Consider the following 16,015-nt stretch of genomic DNA (forward strand, 5'->3'; position numbering starts at 1 on the left):
ATAGTTCTAGGGGTTCATTCAGCCTCTGTGGTTTCAGAAAGTCTGGAGTCCATGAGAACTTTAAATTCTTTTCTGCATTTTCCCCCGTTTTGGTCAGAATTCTATAGAATCTTTGATCAAAATGTTCAGTAGTGGTAGCTGGACACCATCTAGTTCTACAGGTCTCCTGGTAAAGGAGGCATTTGTTCATGGAGGCAAGTAGCTGCATATTCCATCCATTTTCCCCTCCTCTTCCTGACTCTCCTTTTTTCTCTGTTGCTCCAGGCGAATGGAGACCAATTGCTGTACCTTGGATGGCCACTTGCAAGCTTTTAAGACCAGGTGGGAAACTTTTATTCCCTCCTACTTTTCAAGAGTCACACGTCCTGTTGTCTCTAGTTGTTGCTGGAAATAGAGCCTGGCTGACTTTCAGTATCCATCCTTTTCATTGCAGTGAAGTTTTGATGTAACCAAAAGTGGTGTCTTAAGTTCATTTCTTTGAGTCTCTTTGCGGCAGTTTTAATTGGCATTGCCACTACATCTTTCATTATGGTTTTTCCAGTTTCTGATTTTTTTCTTCCTTCTGGAATTCATATTATCCCAGTGTTTAGAGATTTTGAATCTCTTCCTCATTGCTTGCGTTTTTATTTACTATATTCCTCCCTTTACCTTTTTCCTTGTGTTTTGGAGAATCTTTTGAGCTGGTTTTTTAATTTGCTAATTTAGTTTTCTGCTATGTTTAACCTGCTCATTTCTTCTTCCATTGTAGTTTTCAAATTTGGTAATCATATTTTTCATTTATAAGCAAATTTTTGTGTTCATAGATTATTCATTCCCTTTTATTCACATATGAAATGTCCATTTGAATCACATTGAGAATACAAATTAGATACCTATTTTATGTTTAGTTTTTTTCTGTAGTACATCTCTTTTGCAGGAGGACATTTGATTGGTCTTCCTTTAGACTTTTTAATCTTATTGTATATCTCATTGCTTACCTCTGCTCGTCTTTACAGGGCCAATTCAGTGTTTTTCTAATTGGAATCAGATAGATGCTGGGAGAGTGTTTCTGGATTCTTGTTGAAATATTTTAGCGGTAGGCAAAAGTGAAAAGGAAAGATTTATATTTCCTGTAGTTTTACCCTTTAAGAGGAATAAAGAGACATATGGATATTAGGGAATTTTACTAAAGGACTGAAGCTTTTCTGTGTTATTTTTGGCACCCAGAAATTACTTGAGCCACAGTTCCCCTTTCTATTTGGCACGAGTACTGTCATGCGCTCACTATGATCATGCCTCCTGTACCAATTGCAGGCTGTCTTTGTGAGCACCACAGCTTGATCTGCTGTGTGACAGCCAGCACCTGTTACCCTTCATAAAGGAGAGGGTTGAGCTTCACCTCCCACCCTCTTACTGTACTGTTCACCCTGATCTCCAGCCCCGTCATCTGAATTTGAGGCCTTTTGTACCTGCTTAGTAGTGCAGCTAGAGACAGTCTCATGGCAAGAAACGAACACTCTGCGCTGAATGTTTCTTTGGCCAGCCAGATTTTAGCAATGGTACTGACCTCCTTTTTAGTTGGTTCAGCTGCCTTCGTTAGGAGCTGGCTTCAGCAATGCCTCTGCTTTCCTTAGCCTTCGTTGGAGTATGTTTTAAGGGCAACATACCATATTTCTGTGCAAATAATACACCCACATAAATGACACGCCCACACATATAAGGCACGTAACATGCCTGGGAAAATAATGCGTCAGGGGGTTGTGCAGATGGCAAAAATGTATAATATGCATTATTTGTGTAAAAATACAATAACCTATTTAGCATCGGACATGTTGAATTGGAGTTAGGGCTGTTCATTTTTTATTTTTAGTGGATTTGGAGGTCAAAAGAGCAATTGGGCTAGAGATGTAGATTTGGTAATCAATACTCATTATTTGAAAAAGTAGTCGTAGATTGATCATCAAGGGAAAGCATGTAAAATGAAAATAAATGAAGGTAGAGGTGGAACCCTGGGATTACAACATGAATGGGCTGGGCAGAGAAAGAAAGGGTAATGACGATTACTGTGAAGGGGATTTCTGAAGGATAGGATGAGAACCAGAGAAAAGTCTTTCTGTGGGGCCAGTGAATGCAGCATCTTTAAGATGCCATGTCTAATGTCTTAGATCAGCCAGCAGTACACAACATTGTTGATGAGCTTTCTTACAGCGGTTTCAGGGTGAGTAGGAGTCAGAATGTAGTTGATTGAAAAATATGTGGCCTGTTAGGATATGGATCCAGTAACTTTCTTGAAAATGTGAAGAGAAAGGTACAGGGCAGCTACAGTGAATTAAAAGGGGGTGCTGTTTTATGTATGCACCCTGTGTAATAAATAGTTAAATGTTTCAGGCCTCCTTTTTTTTTTTATTAATCTTTTCTATGAGAAGAATTACTTTTAATATTTAAGCATTTTTAAATTTTTAAATATAGCTCTTTTTATGATTGTTTAATCTATTCTTAAGGAAGAAAGGGCCACTGCTTAGTATAATATGGTAGGTTGCCTCTTCCCAAGCTGAGGCACATTGGCTGATGAAATTGTTCTCAAAATATTACTTTACCTGTTTTTCTCATTTGCTTTTAACTATTTGGACATCTGAGACACCGAATAGGAGTATGAAACAATAATAGCTTTTTCTCTAAACCAGCTTTTTTAGACATTCTAAATTATTTAATAACTAGTCTGAGGAATGTTGGTGGCACAGTGATTAAGCATTTTGCTGCTAATCAAAAGGTCGGCAGTTTGAGTCCACCATCTGTTCCTTGGAAACCCTATGGGGCAGTTCTACTCTGTCCTATAGGGTCACTATGAGTCAGAATTGACTTGATGGCAATGGGTTTGGTTTGGTTTTTTTCTCAGAAATGTTACTCTATCAGTGTTACTGCCAGAAAACATTTGTTTTAATCTTGTCTTTTTGAAATAGTATTTTGTCTTTTGGGAATGCTTAGTGTGGGCCACAGTTTGTGAAGGAAATCCTGATATGATTTGTGGTTGAGAGTTAGGACTTTAAGTCATTATATATGGTTACTTTCTGTTTCATATATCTTGAAGCAGCTTGTCAGAGGACAGCTATTCATAATCATGGAACTTTCATTGAAGTAGATTGAATAAATACATATGAGGCACTCCAGGCTAAAGTAGGATATTTGAGAATGGTATTTTATCCCGTATTTTACATTGGAGAAGAGTGCTTTTTTTTTTGTTGTTGTTGTTCAAATCCATTTGGAAGTTTAAACTAATTTCCTACTTACCACATTTTACCTGAGTTAGCATGGTGTCCAGTAACTTTTTAATAACTATATGTGCAGTTTCTATTACACATTTTAGCTACTTGAGGGTTTTGCTATTCTGTGAATTTTAAGGCTTCAACTTCATGTGCAGCTTGAATCCAACAAAACTTGCTGACCTTTTTTTTTTTTTTTAACTTTTATTGAGCTTCAAGTGAACGTTTACAAATCAAGTCAAACTGTCACATACAAGTTTATATACACCTTACTCCGTACTTCCACTTGCTCTCCCCCAATGAGTCAGCCCGTCTGATCTCTCGTGACAATTTTGCCAGCTTCCAACTCTCTCTATCCTCCCATCCCCCCTCCAGACAGGAGATGCCAACACAGTCTCAAGTGTCCACCTGATACAAATACTTGCTGACCTTTTAAAAACAATTATTTTCTGAGTATTTGCTTCATTTTCTCTCTTCTTTCACTTAGGAAAAGAGGAAAGGAAGAGAAAAGATTTAAGTATATGTGGTTTATTATGAGCCTGCTTAAAAATAACAGTTGCTTGTAAGCCAGTATGTGGCATTTAGGTGGCATTTTATTTGTTGTTTAATCAAAGTTAATTAGCATGTGAGAAATGTAAATGTTTGCTATTCGTATTTTCTTTTTCTTTGCTATTGATGCATCAAGGAGCCCTGGTAGTGCAGTGGTTAAATGCTCAGCTGCCAACCAAACAGCCTGCAGTTCAAACCCACCAGCCACTCCACAGGAGAAAGATATGGCAGTCTGCTTCCATAAAGATGACAGCCTTGGAAGCCCTATGGGTGGTTCTACTCTGTCCTATAGGGTCGCTATGAGTTGGAATTGATGGCAGTGGGTTTGGTTTTCTGTTTATTGCTACATCATTGTTAATATAAACATTCCAGTCACCTAATTTCCAAAAGAAAAAAAATTGGAAATTCTGGATTTATATATTTTCTGTCCTCTGAATTTGCAAATTCTGATTGTTGCTGTTTTGGTCTGTTAGTAGGGAACAGTACACTGAGCAGCTCCGAATGAGATCACATTCTGTGAGTCCAGCCTACAGAGAAGATGGAGAAAATGTTACCCCAAAGGTTTCTGTAAGATCAGATTTTCCTTTTGTTTGTGTATTTGTTGTTTTAAAACAATTCCACAAAGTTTTAGTTTCATATTATGTAGATCGCAATGATTACTTAAAAACAATGAATAAAGTCTTAAGGTTTAAAGAACATCCTAATGTCAAATGAAGTGTTGTATTTCATATTATCCACAATATTCCTTTTGCTTCCTCAGTGATCCTGAGGCCTTAGGTTAATCAATCTGTCGTTTCTCACATGCATTGAATAACTGAAAAGCTTCAGGTTTTAATTATTGTTTTCCTTTTCTTTTTTATTCAACATATGTATAAAAATGATTAGATCTCTTGTGATCGTAAAATTAAGAAGAAATTGGGATTAACTCATAGTAAAGTAAGGACCGGAGTCTCTGGGTAGTGTAAGCAGTTCACATGCTTGGCTGGTAACCAAAGAGCTGGAGATTTCCCTCCATCCAGAAGCACCCCAAAAGAAAGGCCTGGTGATCTACTTCCATAAAGTGGAGCACAGTTCTCCTCTGACCCACCTGGGGCTGCCCTGAGCTGCAGTGGACTCACTGGCAGCTGGCTTTGGTTTTTGAAAGTAGGGAACACTGCTTTTCTGAGGAAGATGAACTGTGTATGCCTTCAGCTGTGAATGCCTCTTGTGCATCTGATCACTTAACATAGATCTAGTCTGAACAAGGTGCTAGTGAGTATGCCAGTTAATTTTGTAAAGAGAAGAACTTTGTTTACCACAGTTTATATGACTTAACCCTGACTTGTCTTAGGTTATATGTGAGTCTGGGTTACAAGACAGATCATGTGTGATACATGGTTGTATTAACACTTATTAATCTAAACATAACTGATGGTGTTTCCTCCAGCAATGGTTTAAAATACTAAAACAAGTAAATATATAGGGCAGCACATTTTAAATAGTTTTTGTGTTTTTATCTATCATTATATTTACTCAAAACAAGGCAGGTCCGTTTTCTAAAGAAGTTCTTGTTCACAAATAAAAATACATAAAACGTAGGAGACCGCCAGGAGAAGCAATAATGAATTTTAACATATTTTTTTTATGCAGTATAGTATATTGAATGGAAATTTGGAAACTCAGTAAAATATGCATAACATTTTAGTGCACTTTTCATCACTTTAATTTAAATGACTCAAAAGTAAATAGGTTTATTTGGTAGTAATGAGGCTTTCTGGAGGCCTTTTTTTAGTGGCAGAGTGGTTAATAGCTCAGCTTCTAACTAAAAGATTGGCAGTTTGAATCTACCAGCTGCTCCTTGGAAACTCTTGGGGGCAGTCCTGCTCTGTCCTATAGGGTCACTATGAGTCAAAACTGACTCAGTGGCAACAGGTTTTAATGAGGTTTTCTAAAGCATTACATTACTGTACCAACAAATTTAATTTCAAAATAATTATTTGGGGCTGTAGAATAATCTTAACCTGAAGAATACTATTTTACACAGATAATACCTTTATTAATTTTTACAGCTTTCAGATCATTGTTCATTACTGGGCATAGATCTTTGGCTGGCCCTAGTAAATTATACTTTCAGTCTGGTTTGATGCATGGTTGTACATACAATATGTTATACAGGAGAAAAAAGCATGGGATTTTTATTTTTTAAAACATAATCACCATAATTGTGTTTTCATGATGTGAATCCAAAGCTTATTTCTCTTAATATTCAGTGTATGAGTAAGAATTAATTTAAGAACAAAGAGTTTCTTAGACATCAACACAAAACTTGGCTGTTAACTGATTCTAAGGAGAATGAATAATGCATCTTTTCAGGTGTCCCTCCTGCTTCCCCTGCAGCTGCCCCTTTAAAGCTACTGTTGTACACCACAAGTAAAAACTTCTTGTAAAAGAACTTAAAGAGAAGAATCTGCATTAATTTTTAAAATATTCTTTTTTTTTACATTATTAGTTGCTGTGTGAATATATCATGAAAGCCTCTCATAGCCCTGACTAACTATAACAAACAGTCATTACTCAGAATTGGGAACTCCAGCTCAGTTGTAACATTATCCTTTCCTCTGAGGGCAATATAGTGTTACCAGAACACACACACACAACTCGAATTATTCCGAATGACAGAAATTTTGTTTTAATTTGTTTCTCTCTTTTTTTTCATCCTTCCTTCCTGCCTCTTTTCTTCCTCCCTTTCTCTCTTTTCTTTCTCTTGCTTTTGTATTTCAGGAAGATCGTTTGAAAAAATCCGCTCTTTCTTTGGATGACAGTGACATTGAAGCTCGCCTTAATAGTTGGAATCTTGGGGTAAAATAAGTATTCATTGTATATAGGTGTACGTGTGTATTGCTATGGTAGATTCATATTATATTTGGATAACATTTAAAAAATATATCCAGTAAATATTATTGGATGTTAATATTATTAAGTTTAATTATATTCAGTGAATATTATTGGACATTTAGTACTTTGTTAGCACTGCGATGGACTTTGATTAGAGGAAGACTAAGTAATATTCCAAAGAACTATAAAATAGTTCCTGTCCCCAGTGAGGTAAATTACTGGTGAAATAAGAGCTATATATATAAAATAGTTAAATAATAATTTAAGATAGTATACGTTGATATACAAAAATGAATTGTACAGAAAGTATTTGGAAGGAGTGGAGGAAAGGGAGGACTCAAGGAAGCAAGAACGTTATTTGGTCGAAACAGTTAAGGAGACTTCATGGCTGAGCAGCCATTATGGAGAACAGCTTTCGTATCCAAAGGCTGAGGGACATGAAAGTATTTGGGTAAAAAAAAAAAAAAATTATTTGGGTAGGTGGAGAGAAAAGAAGGTAGGGGCTCAGGGGAGAAATAGGCATGAAGGAAGGTTTGCTACTGTGAGCTAACTGTCATGATTTATGTCGGGGATTAGTGGGCAGTGTTGTCAACCTGGGCAGTATTGGAGCTTTGAATGCGAAATTAAGTTTGGCTTTTATATTTTAGGCAATAGTGTGCCCTGAGGTGTTTTCTTTTTTCTTTCACATTCGTCTTCACATATATGGTATTTAAATGTTTTGAGAAAATTAAAAACGTTTAATTTTTATTATGCTTTTTTGATTACAAAAATTATAATTTTAAAATTTGAAGAATTGCAGAAAACCAGAGGAAGAAAATATATCTCAAAATCTTAACACTGGGAGAAGTGTTAACATTTTGTTGTATATATTTTTCCACCCTTTTTTTTTATGTGTTTATAAAATTAAACAGCATTTAAACAATTTATTATAGATTTTATTTTATAATGTGTTGTCTTAAATTTTTGTAAGAATTCTGTAAACATGAATTTTATTGCTAGTATCAATTTTTCTTTGGGATGAATATCCTATAATATATTGAAATATTTTGTTATTTTTAGGCATTTAGCTTACTCCCAGTTTGTTGCTAATGTTGCAGTAACATTCCTAGAAGAATCTTTTTATACATACTTGGTTCTTTTCTTAGGTTATAAGAAAATTTGTTCTCCAGAAAATTTGTACCAAGTTATCTTAAACCAGCAGTATGTGACAGTGTACGTTTCCCACTTCTTCACCAACATTAGGGGTTGCTATTTAAAAAAAAAAATCTTCCTACTAATGATGGTCTTTCCACAGCCTTCAGTATGGATTGTACCTCAACATAAAGAAAACAAAAATCCTCACAACTGGACCCATGAGCAACATCATGATAAATGGAGAAAAGATTGAAGTTGTCAAGGATTTCATTTTACTTGGATCCACAATCAACAGCCATGGAAGCAGCAGTCAGGAAATCAAAAGACGCATTGCATTGGGTAAATCTGCTGCAAAGGACCTCTTTAAAAAGTGTTGAAGAGCAAAGATGACACCTTGAAGACTCAGGTGGGCCTGACCCAAGCCATGGTGTTTTCAATCATATCATATGCATGTGAAAGCTAGGCAATGAGTAAGGAAGATGGAAGAAGAATTGACTCCTTTGAATTGTTTTGTTGGCGAAGAATATCGAATATACCACGGGCTGCCAAAAGAACGAACAAATCTGTCTTAGGAGAAGTACAACCAGAATGCTCCTTAGAAGCAAGAATGGCGAGACTGCATCTTACATACTTTGGACGTGTTGTCAGGAGGGATTGGTTCCTGGAGAACGACGTCATGCTTGGCGGAGTACAGGGTCAGCGGAAAACAGGAAGACCCTCAATGAGGTGGATTGACACAGTGGCTGCAACAATGAGCCTCAAGCATAACAACGATTGTAAGGATGGTTCAGGACTGGGCAGTGTTTTCGTTCTGTTGTGCGTAGGGTCGCTATGAGTCAGAACCAACTCGACAGCACCTAACAACAACAACAGCAATGGTCTTTAATGAAATTACTGCTTTAGGAGAATTGACTTGGTGGCATTGTAAAGGTTATATTGGATATGGGTAGAAATGGAGAAAGGGAACCAGTGAAAAGATGTTTGTAGTAGACCCCACATTGGTGTGATTTCTGTGGCAATGGAAAGGGTAGAAAAGACAAACTTCACAGAGAGTAAAGCAGGCTTAGTGACTGACTGGTGGGCACCTGAAGTTTTGGTCCTGGGAAATGGGAGTGTTGGCTCACTGGTAGTTAATTGGCTGTCAGATGGGGAACCTACTTTAGGAGTTTAAGAGTTTTATTTTAGACTGGTTGAGTTTGAAGAGGTGGTGAATTAATTGTGGCATTCAAGGCTTGGTGCTTCATGAGACTCAAGGGCTGGAGTCACACTGCTAGAAGTGGTAGTTGCAGCCAGAGGATAGAACAGCTCTCGTCTTTGGAGAGAACAGAGATTGAGGAGGGTTGGGAGAGAGAAGCTCATGGAATGGCCACAATTAGAAGCTGGGAAGATGGATAGGAAACGGCGGTAATATGTATTTCTGGTTCATTTTGGTAGTATGGTAGTGAAAGAGAAGAGAGAAAGAGAATTTATAATGAAGGAGGAATAGTAAATAAAAACAAAACAAAACAAAAAACCATTTTTACCTTTGAAAACATAGGGGAAGTTGCCATTGGAGGGAAGTCCCAAGTTACCAGTATGGGAGAACAACACAGGCTATTCCTCAGAATGACAAATTCCTTTTGCCAAAGAGCAACATCAAAGTGAAAAATAAAATTCTGGAACTATCCTTTTAAATTTGCCTTTGCCCTTAGCCATTTGAAACTTCTGATGTAGATTTCTTAGCACATAGTACTTTTCATGATTATTTAGCTGTTCAGAGGATTAAATCTTTCATTCATGTAATAAAATTGAAAGAAAACATCTAAAATATTTTGAGGTAATGCCTTAAGGCTAGGCCTGCCTGGGGTTTCGTTTCACATTTTTATTGTTCAAGGAATGTACTAACAGTGTAAAATACAAAAGTCTTGCATTTTTATATATTTATAACTTATATGCATTAATGAGACTGAACTCTCTCTTGATCATAGTAGAATAATTTAAGTATCCAGTGTATTAGGAAGTAGGTTTTGCTTTGATTTTAGTTTTGTATGAGAAATGAGAGACTGCCTTTTTTTTTTCTTTTGTCCTCTGATCATTTATGAGCTAGAGTTATTTTTTGTGCACTACACTAAGAATCGACTTGACAGCACTGGGTTTGGTTTTTTTGGTTATACTAAGAGTCCCTTTTTTTTAAAAAAAAAATTGTTTGCATCACAATCAACACCTTCATCTTGATACTTTTGATGTTGTAGCATTGAATTTCCTAGTGTTTGTTAGTGGGAAACCCTGGTGGCGTAGTAGTTAAATGCTTCGGCTGTTAACCAAAGGGGTCGGCAGTTCGAATCCGCTAGGCGCTCCTTGGAAACTCTATGGGGTAGTTCTACTCTGTACTATAGGGTCACTATGAGTCGGAATTGACTCGACGGCAGTGGGTAGTGGGTAGTGTTTGTTAAAATACTTCTTTTTTTCCCAGATATGCTCTTTTTCTCTCAAGAGTATGTTAATATTTTTTCTAGGAATACATAATTCAAGTAGAGAGTTATTTTAAAACCTAGCAATAAAAATTTCCTTTTATATTATTTTTCCTCAATCTTTAACCTTCTCAAGCATTAGTTTGGGGAAACTTTCTTGCTTTGTTAGTATATTTTTATATATATTTCACGCATAACTCACTAGGTCACAGACATGGCTTTCTGGATGGTATAGCTATGGATGCTAGCCATTTTTAAGTTAATTCGAGTGATTGCATTGTTGGAGAGTTTGAAATATTCGTAAAAGGAGAGCCCTAATTCTGTGTATGAACCAACATAAGTCCCAGCCTCACCCCAAGATGTGAATGTGTGGAATGTACCCAAAGAAGCATAGCAGAGGCTTAGAGAACTGATCTATGATTTAAACCATTTTCCTAATCCCAAACCAACCCCTGAGTGTTGCATGTGAGATATAGACCAAACTGGTGTAGTAAAGGCTTTGAACATGGAACTCATATTACAACCATAGTTCATAGAAGGAGAGACAGGACTTGTGATCTGAACTAAACTGAGTTGATTGCTCAAACAAACAAACAAACAACATCAACGTTTTTCCAGAGCCTCAAAACATGTTCTGTCATCATAAGGGAATTATGTTCTCTTGTCATTGGGGAATTAAACTAGAACTTAATAACATAGACATTATTTGGAAAACCCACAAATATTTGGAGATTAAAAAAATACTTCTGAATAATTTATGGACAAGAGAGGAAGTCGTAAGGGAAACTAGAAAATATTTTTAACTGATTTCAAATGAAAATACAACATATCAAAATTTGTAGGCTGTGGTAAAGCAGGTTTTAGAGAGAAATATATAGCATGAAGTATTTTTGTTAGCAAAGAATGGGAGTTCCATTTCTGGAATGGCAGTATGAGGAGCTCCACGGACCCACTCTCCAGCAAAACAAGCATAATTGGTGAAAACAATAAGAAACAACTCTTAATATCTCTCTGGAAATTGTTCTCAGGGCACACAGTGAATGAAGAAACATTTATTCAAGAAAATCTACTAAAACTCAGTGAGAATAGTGAGAGTTTGTGGCGCTTGAACCATGACTTGCTCTCACCTTTCTCCAACCAGCTAAGCTTCATGAAGGTCTACTCCTGGTGGGTGTGGCCAAGAAGACGAGGCTCTGTCTTCTCTTAGCTCTTAATGAGTGGTTAGGGGAGGGGCATGCTTCTAGAATTTTTCGTCTCTTTCTAGGTGTGAGTTGAAGAAGCAACATTTCTGAGTGTGGCCAAGAGACTGGGCCACCCTTTCTCCACCCAGTCCCTACTAGTAGGGTGGAGACTTTATCCTGGGCATAGCTGGCTGAGAATACTGGGACCCCAATTTCCCTTGCCTCACCTTGCTCCTAGGGTAGAGACTCTGCACCAGGAGAGGCAAGCCAAGAAGACCAGAGGTTTTCACCCCTGCACTGTGTGCAGAGTATTGGCTCAGAGATTTTACACATGGGGGAGGAGAGCCAGTCCATACTAACAGAGAGATCCAAAACTCTCCCCAGAGGAATTGACTTTATTTGAAACAGACTTTGGGGATGTTTAAGTTTAAGGGCACTTTAGAAAACAATGGAGATTTTGGTGGCAAGCAAATGAAAGGAAGCTGGTAGCTTCTCTTAATTAAGAGCAACAAGCTAAACCATAGGCCTGCAAGTTTACCAGAGAGAGCCAGGGAGAGATAAAGATAGGGAGAACTTTCTTGGGATCAGAACAATCCTCGATACTGGCTTCCAAAACTACTCCTCCCTGAAGTTAATTGCATTAGACTGTGAAGCAGTTTATGTGTGGAGGCCCTGCTGAAAGCAGTAGAGCAATCAGCTGGCAAGTATTGGAGCCTGACAGCTTCAGAAGCATGGGGAGAGTAACGAGTGCCCAGGGGGCAATCTCTAAGTTGCGTCCCTTTGGTTCAAGCACCCAGGGACAATGTCTGAGTTGCTACCCACCATTTCAGTGCCCAGGGGCAATCTTTAAGTTGCACTCCCCTCCCCAAATTTCAAGATGAATAGATGTTAATAGCAGTGATGAAAAGGAGAAGCTGAGTGTGCCTGCAACTCGTGGATGATTTCCAGCAACACCTGCATCCCAGGTGGCAGATGGGCTGACAGGTGGGCTCCAGGGGTGCCTGGGACATGGTGGCAGCAGTGGCATGAGTGGCACCTCCAGGCTGGTGAATCATCCTGGCAGATACCGAGAGCTATGGTAGCAGAGAAAAGCACCAAAACATGCCTGAAGTGGGCATGGGCTTTCTGGAGCAGCTCAAGTCCTTCATAATTTGGTCTTGGATGTACCTCTGGACTGTGTGGTGTCACCTCCTCTGATTGTGTCACCCCCTCTGACACCATCTTCTGGTGCAGTCAGCACCCTCTGCATCCCCTAATGACGTCATTGGTGGGCTGGAATGTTATTCTGTGCCTTGTGTGGCACCCCCTTGGACTTGTGTCTTGGGGCACATGCCCCACTCTGCCACTCTCCCCCACTGTGTCTCTGGACAGCTTAACAGAGAGATCAGGGACCAAATTACACAGACAGCCTAACAGAGAGATCAGGGAAAGAAACAGAGAGATCCCTGGTAAAACCATAGTCATCCCAGAATGACTCTCCATTCCCAAGGCTGTGCTCTCTGAGGAGTAACACCAAACTGTGAGAAAAGTTGTCTGAGGCTGGATTCTCTAGAGAAGCAAAATCAGTTAGGTGTGTATATATGTGTGTATATATATGTTTATATATATACACACATATATGCACATACATACATAGAGCTAGAGAGAGATTATATCAAGGAAATGGCTTATGCGATTGTAGAGACTCTAAAGTCCCAAGTCTGTGGTCAGGCTTGAGGCTTCTCCTGACTCATATACCTGCAGGGCCTGGTGAAACCAAGATTGACAGGTCAGACAGCAGGCCCCTGGCTCAAAGGCTGCAGAGGCTGACGAAAATCAAGATCAGCAGGTAAGATGGCAGGCTGCTGGCTCCCAGGCTGCAGAGGCTGATAAATCCCAAGTTCGACAGGTAAGATGCTAGCTCAAGTCCCAGATGCAGAATCCAGAGTGAGCAAAAGCCAGTGAGCTTTGCCAGAAAGTCCACATATATTTGATGCAGGCCACACCCGAAGGAAACTCCGTTTCAACTGATTGGGTGCTCATGGCAGATCTCATTGTAAAGGTGATTACATTATATCAGATTTCATTATGGAGGTGGTTACATTATTACATAGCTGCCAAACTACATCAAAGCTGCCAAAGCACTGAAAATCATGGCACAGCCAAGTTGACACAGAACCTTCACCATCACAGAAGTGGACTTCAATAAACTTGCCAAGTCACTAAACAAATAAGCAAACAACAGAGGGGGCAGAGGAATTAGTATCCAGAGTAGCTACAATGTATTATCTAAAATGTGTACTTTTCAACAAAAAATTTACAAGTTATGCAAGGGAAAGGAAAGCGTGACCCAAACATAGGAAAAAATAAGGCAACAGAAACTGCTTGTAAGAGGGCCCAGGTGTTGGATTTAATAGACAAAGATGGAAAGCAACCATTATAAATATATTCAAAGATCTAAGGAAACCATGCTTAAACAAGGAAACTATAATGATAAAAAAATAATGATATACATCATCAAGTAGACAATACCAACAGAAGGATAAAAATTGTAGAACAAAAATGGAATAGAAATTCTGGAGTTAAAAAGTACAATAGCTGAAGTGAAAAATACATTAGAGAGACTCAATAATAGATTTTAATTGGCAGAAGAAAGAATCAGTGAACTTGAAGGTTGTGTAATACAGGTATTATACAATCTGAAGATCAGAGAGAAATAGGAATGAAGAAAATTGAAACTGCTTCAGGGAAATTTGGGATACCATTAAGCACACCAATATATGTATAATGAGAACAGAAGAAGAAGAGTAAAGACAGGAGCAGAAAAAATATTCAAAGAAATAATGGCTAAAAACTTCCAAATATGATTAAAAAAAAAAACTAATTGTATACATTCAAGAAGCTCAACAAACTTCAAGTTAAATTAAACACAAAGGGATCCACACCCAGACGCATTGTAGTAAAAATGCTGAAAGATAGAAGAAAATCTTAGAAATAGTAAGAGAGGAAATAAAAAAGGTCCAAAATCATTAAGCTGCCATCTAAAGAATCTAGTAAAATAGGTTAAATCTAGAGCAAGCAGAGGAAGGATATAATAAAGATAAGAACAAAAATCAATAAAATTGAAAACAGAAAAGCAATAGAGGAAATTAATGAAAGCAAATTCTGGATCTTTGAAATGATGACTGAAATTGATGTACTTCTGCCAGGTTGACTAAGAATAAAAGAGGGAGGACACATTTGCAAATATCAGGAATGAAATAGGGGATATCACTACAGACCCTACAGATGTTCAGAGTATACTAAGGGATTACTACAAACAACTTTATGGATTTAATTTGACAACTTAAGTGAAAGAGACAAATATCTTAAAAGGCAATATCAAAATAGATAACCTGAACAATCCTATATCTATTAAATTGAATTTGTAATTAAAAACCTTCCAACAAAGAAAATGCCAGGCCCAGGTGGTTTCATTGACAAATTCAATCAAACATTTAATTATTTAAGGAAAAAATAATACCAATTCTACAAATCTCTTCCAAAAGACAGAACACTTTTTTTATGACTCAGGTTTTACCTTGATATCAGAACCAGAGACTGGGGAGAATATTTGCAGATAACACCTGACAAAAGACTTTTTATCTAGTTTATAAAGAACTCAGTTAACTGAATAATAAGAAGTCAATCAAATAAAAAGATGGGCAAAAGATAACACAACGGGATAACATTACACATCTACTAAACCAACCCCACTGCTGTCGAGTCGATTCTGACTCATAGCGACCCTATAGGACAGAGTAGAACTGCCCCATAGAGTTTCCAAGGAGCGTTTGGTGGTTTCAAATTGCCGACCTTTTGGTTAGCAGCCATAGCTATTACCCACTACACCACCAGGGTTTCCACACATCTATCAGAGTGGGTAAATCAAACAAAAAAATCTGACAATGACAAGTGCTGGTGAGAATGAGGAGCAACTGGAACTCTCACCGCTTGCTGGTTGGCATGCAAAATGGTGCAGCTATTTTGGAAAAGTTTGGCAATTTTTTAAAAAGTTAAACATGCATTTACCATATGACCTAGCAATCTCACTCCTAATATTTTACCCAAGTGAAATCAAAGCCAGTGTTCCTGCACACATCTGTATTTATAGCAGCGTTTTTCTTTTTTTTGGTAATTGTCCAGAACTGCAAACAGACCACATGTCCCTCAGCTGGAGAATGGAGAATTGTAGTACGTGTATACAATGGAATACTTCTCAGCAACACAAAGGACTGAGCTATTGATTTATGCAACAAAATAGATGAATTTCAAATTAATTATGCTAAGCAAAAGAAGCGAGACTGAAAAAAAGAGTGTGCTGTTTGATTGCATTTAGATGATATTTTGGAAATGGTTAAACTCTAAGGATGGAGAACAGATTTGTAGTTTATAGGGGTTAAGGGTTGGGGTAGAATTTGACCAGAAGGGTGTAAATAGCATCAGATTTCTGTTTTTGTTTTAATTGAACTCTTTTCAATTTTGATTATATTTTGGTAGTTACACCACTCTGAATTTGTCAAAGCCTATAGAACTGTATACTAAAAAGAGTGAATTTTAATTTAAAAAA

The 16,015-nt window shown here is 37.7% G+C and overlaps 1 protein-coding gene across 13 annotated transcripts in view; it reads left to right on the plus strand.

Annotated features, from left to right (window-relative positions):
- The window catches only part of CEP112 (centrosomal protein 112), a 470,205-nt gene that overhangs the window by 32,910 nt on the left and 421,280 nt on the right, over window positions 1–16,015 (plus strand). For 12 of the 13 annotated variants that reach the window (XM_049859721.1, XM_049859720.1, XM_049859713.1 and 9 more), the window contains 3 exons: window positions 265–321; window positions 4,262–4,355; window positions 6,549–6,626. In XM_049859721.1, the coding sequence (XP_049715678.1) occupies window positions 265–321; window positions 4,262–4,355; window positions 6,549–6,626 (229 nt within the window). The remainder of the gene's footprint in view (window positions 1–264; window positions 322–4,261; window positions 4,356–6,548; window positions 6,627–16,015) is intronic. The other variant, XM_049859717.1, reaches the window with a different exon arrangement.

The sequence above is a fragment of the Elephas maximus genome, chromosome 19 (assembly GCF_024166365.1).
Source record: "Elephas maximus indicus isolate mEleMax1 chromosome 19, mEleMax1 primary haplotype, whole genome shotgun sequence".
In the NCBI taxonomy this organism is placed as follows: domain Eukaryota; kingdom Metazoa; phylum Chordata; class Mammalia; order Proboscidea; family Elephantidae; genus Elephas; species Elephas maximus.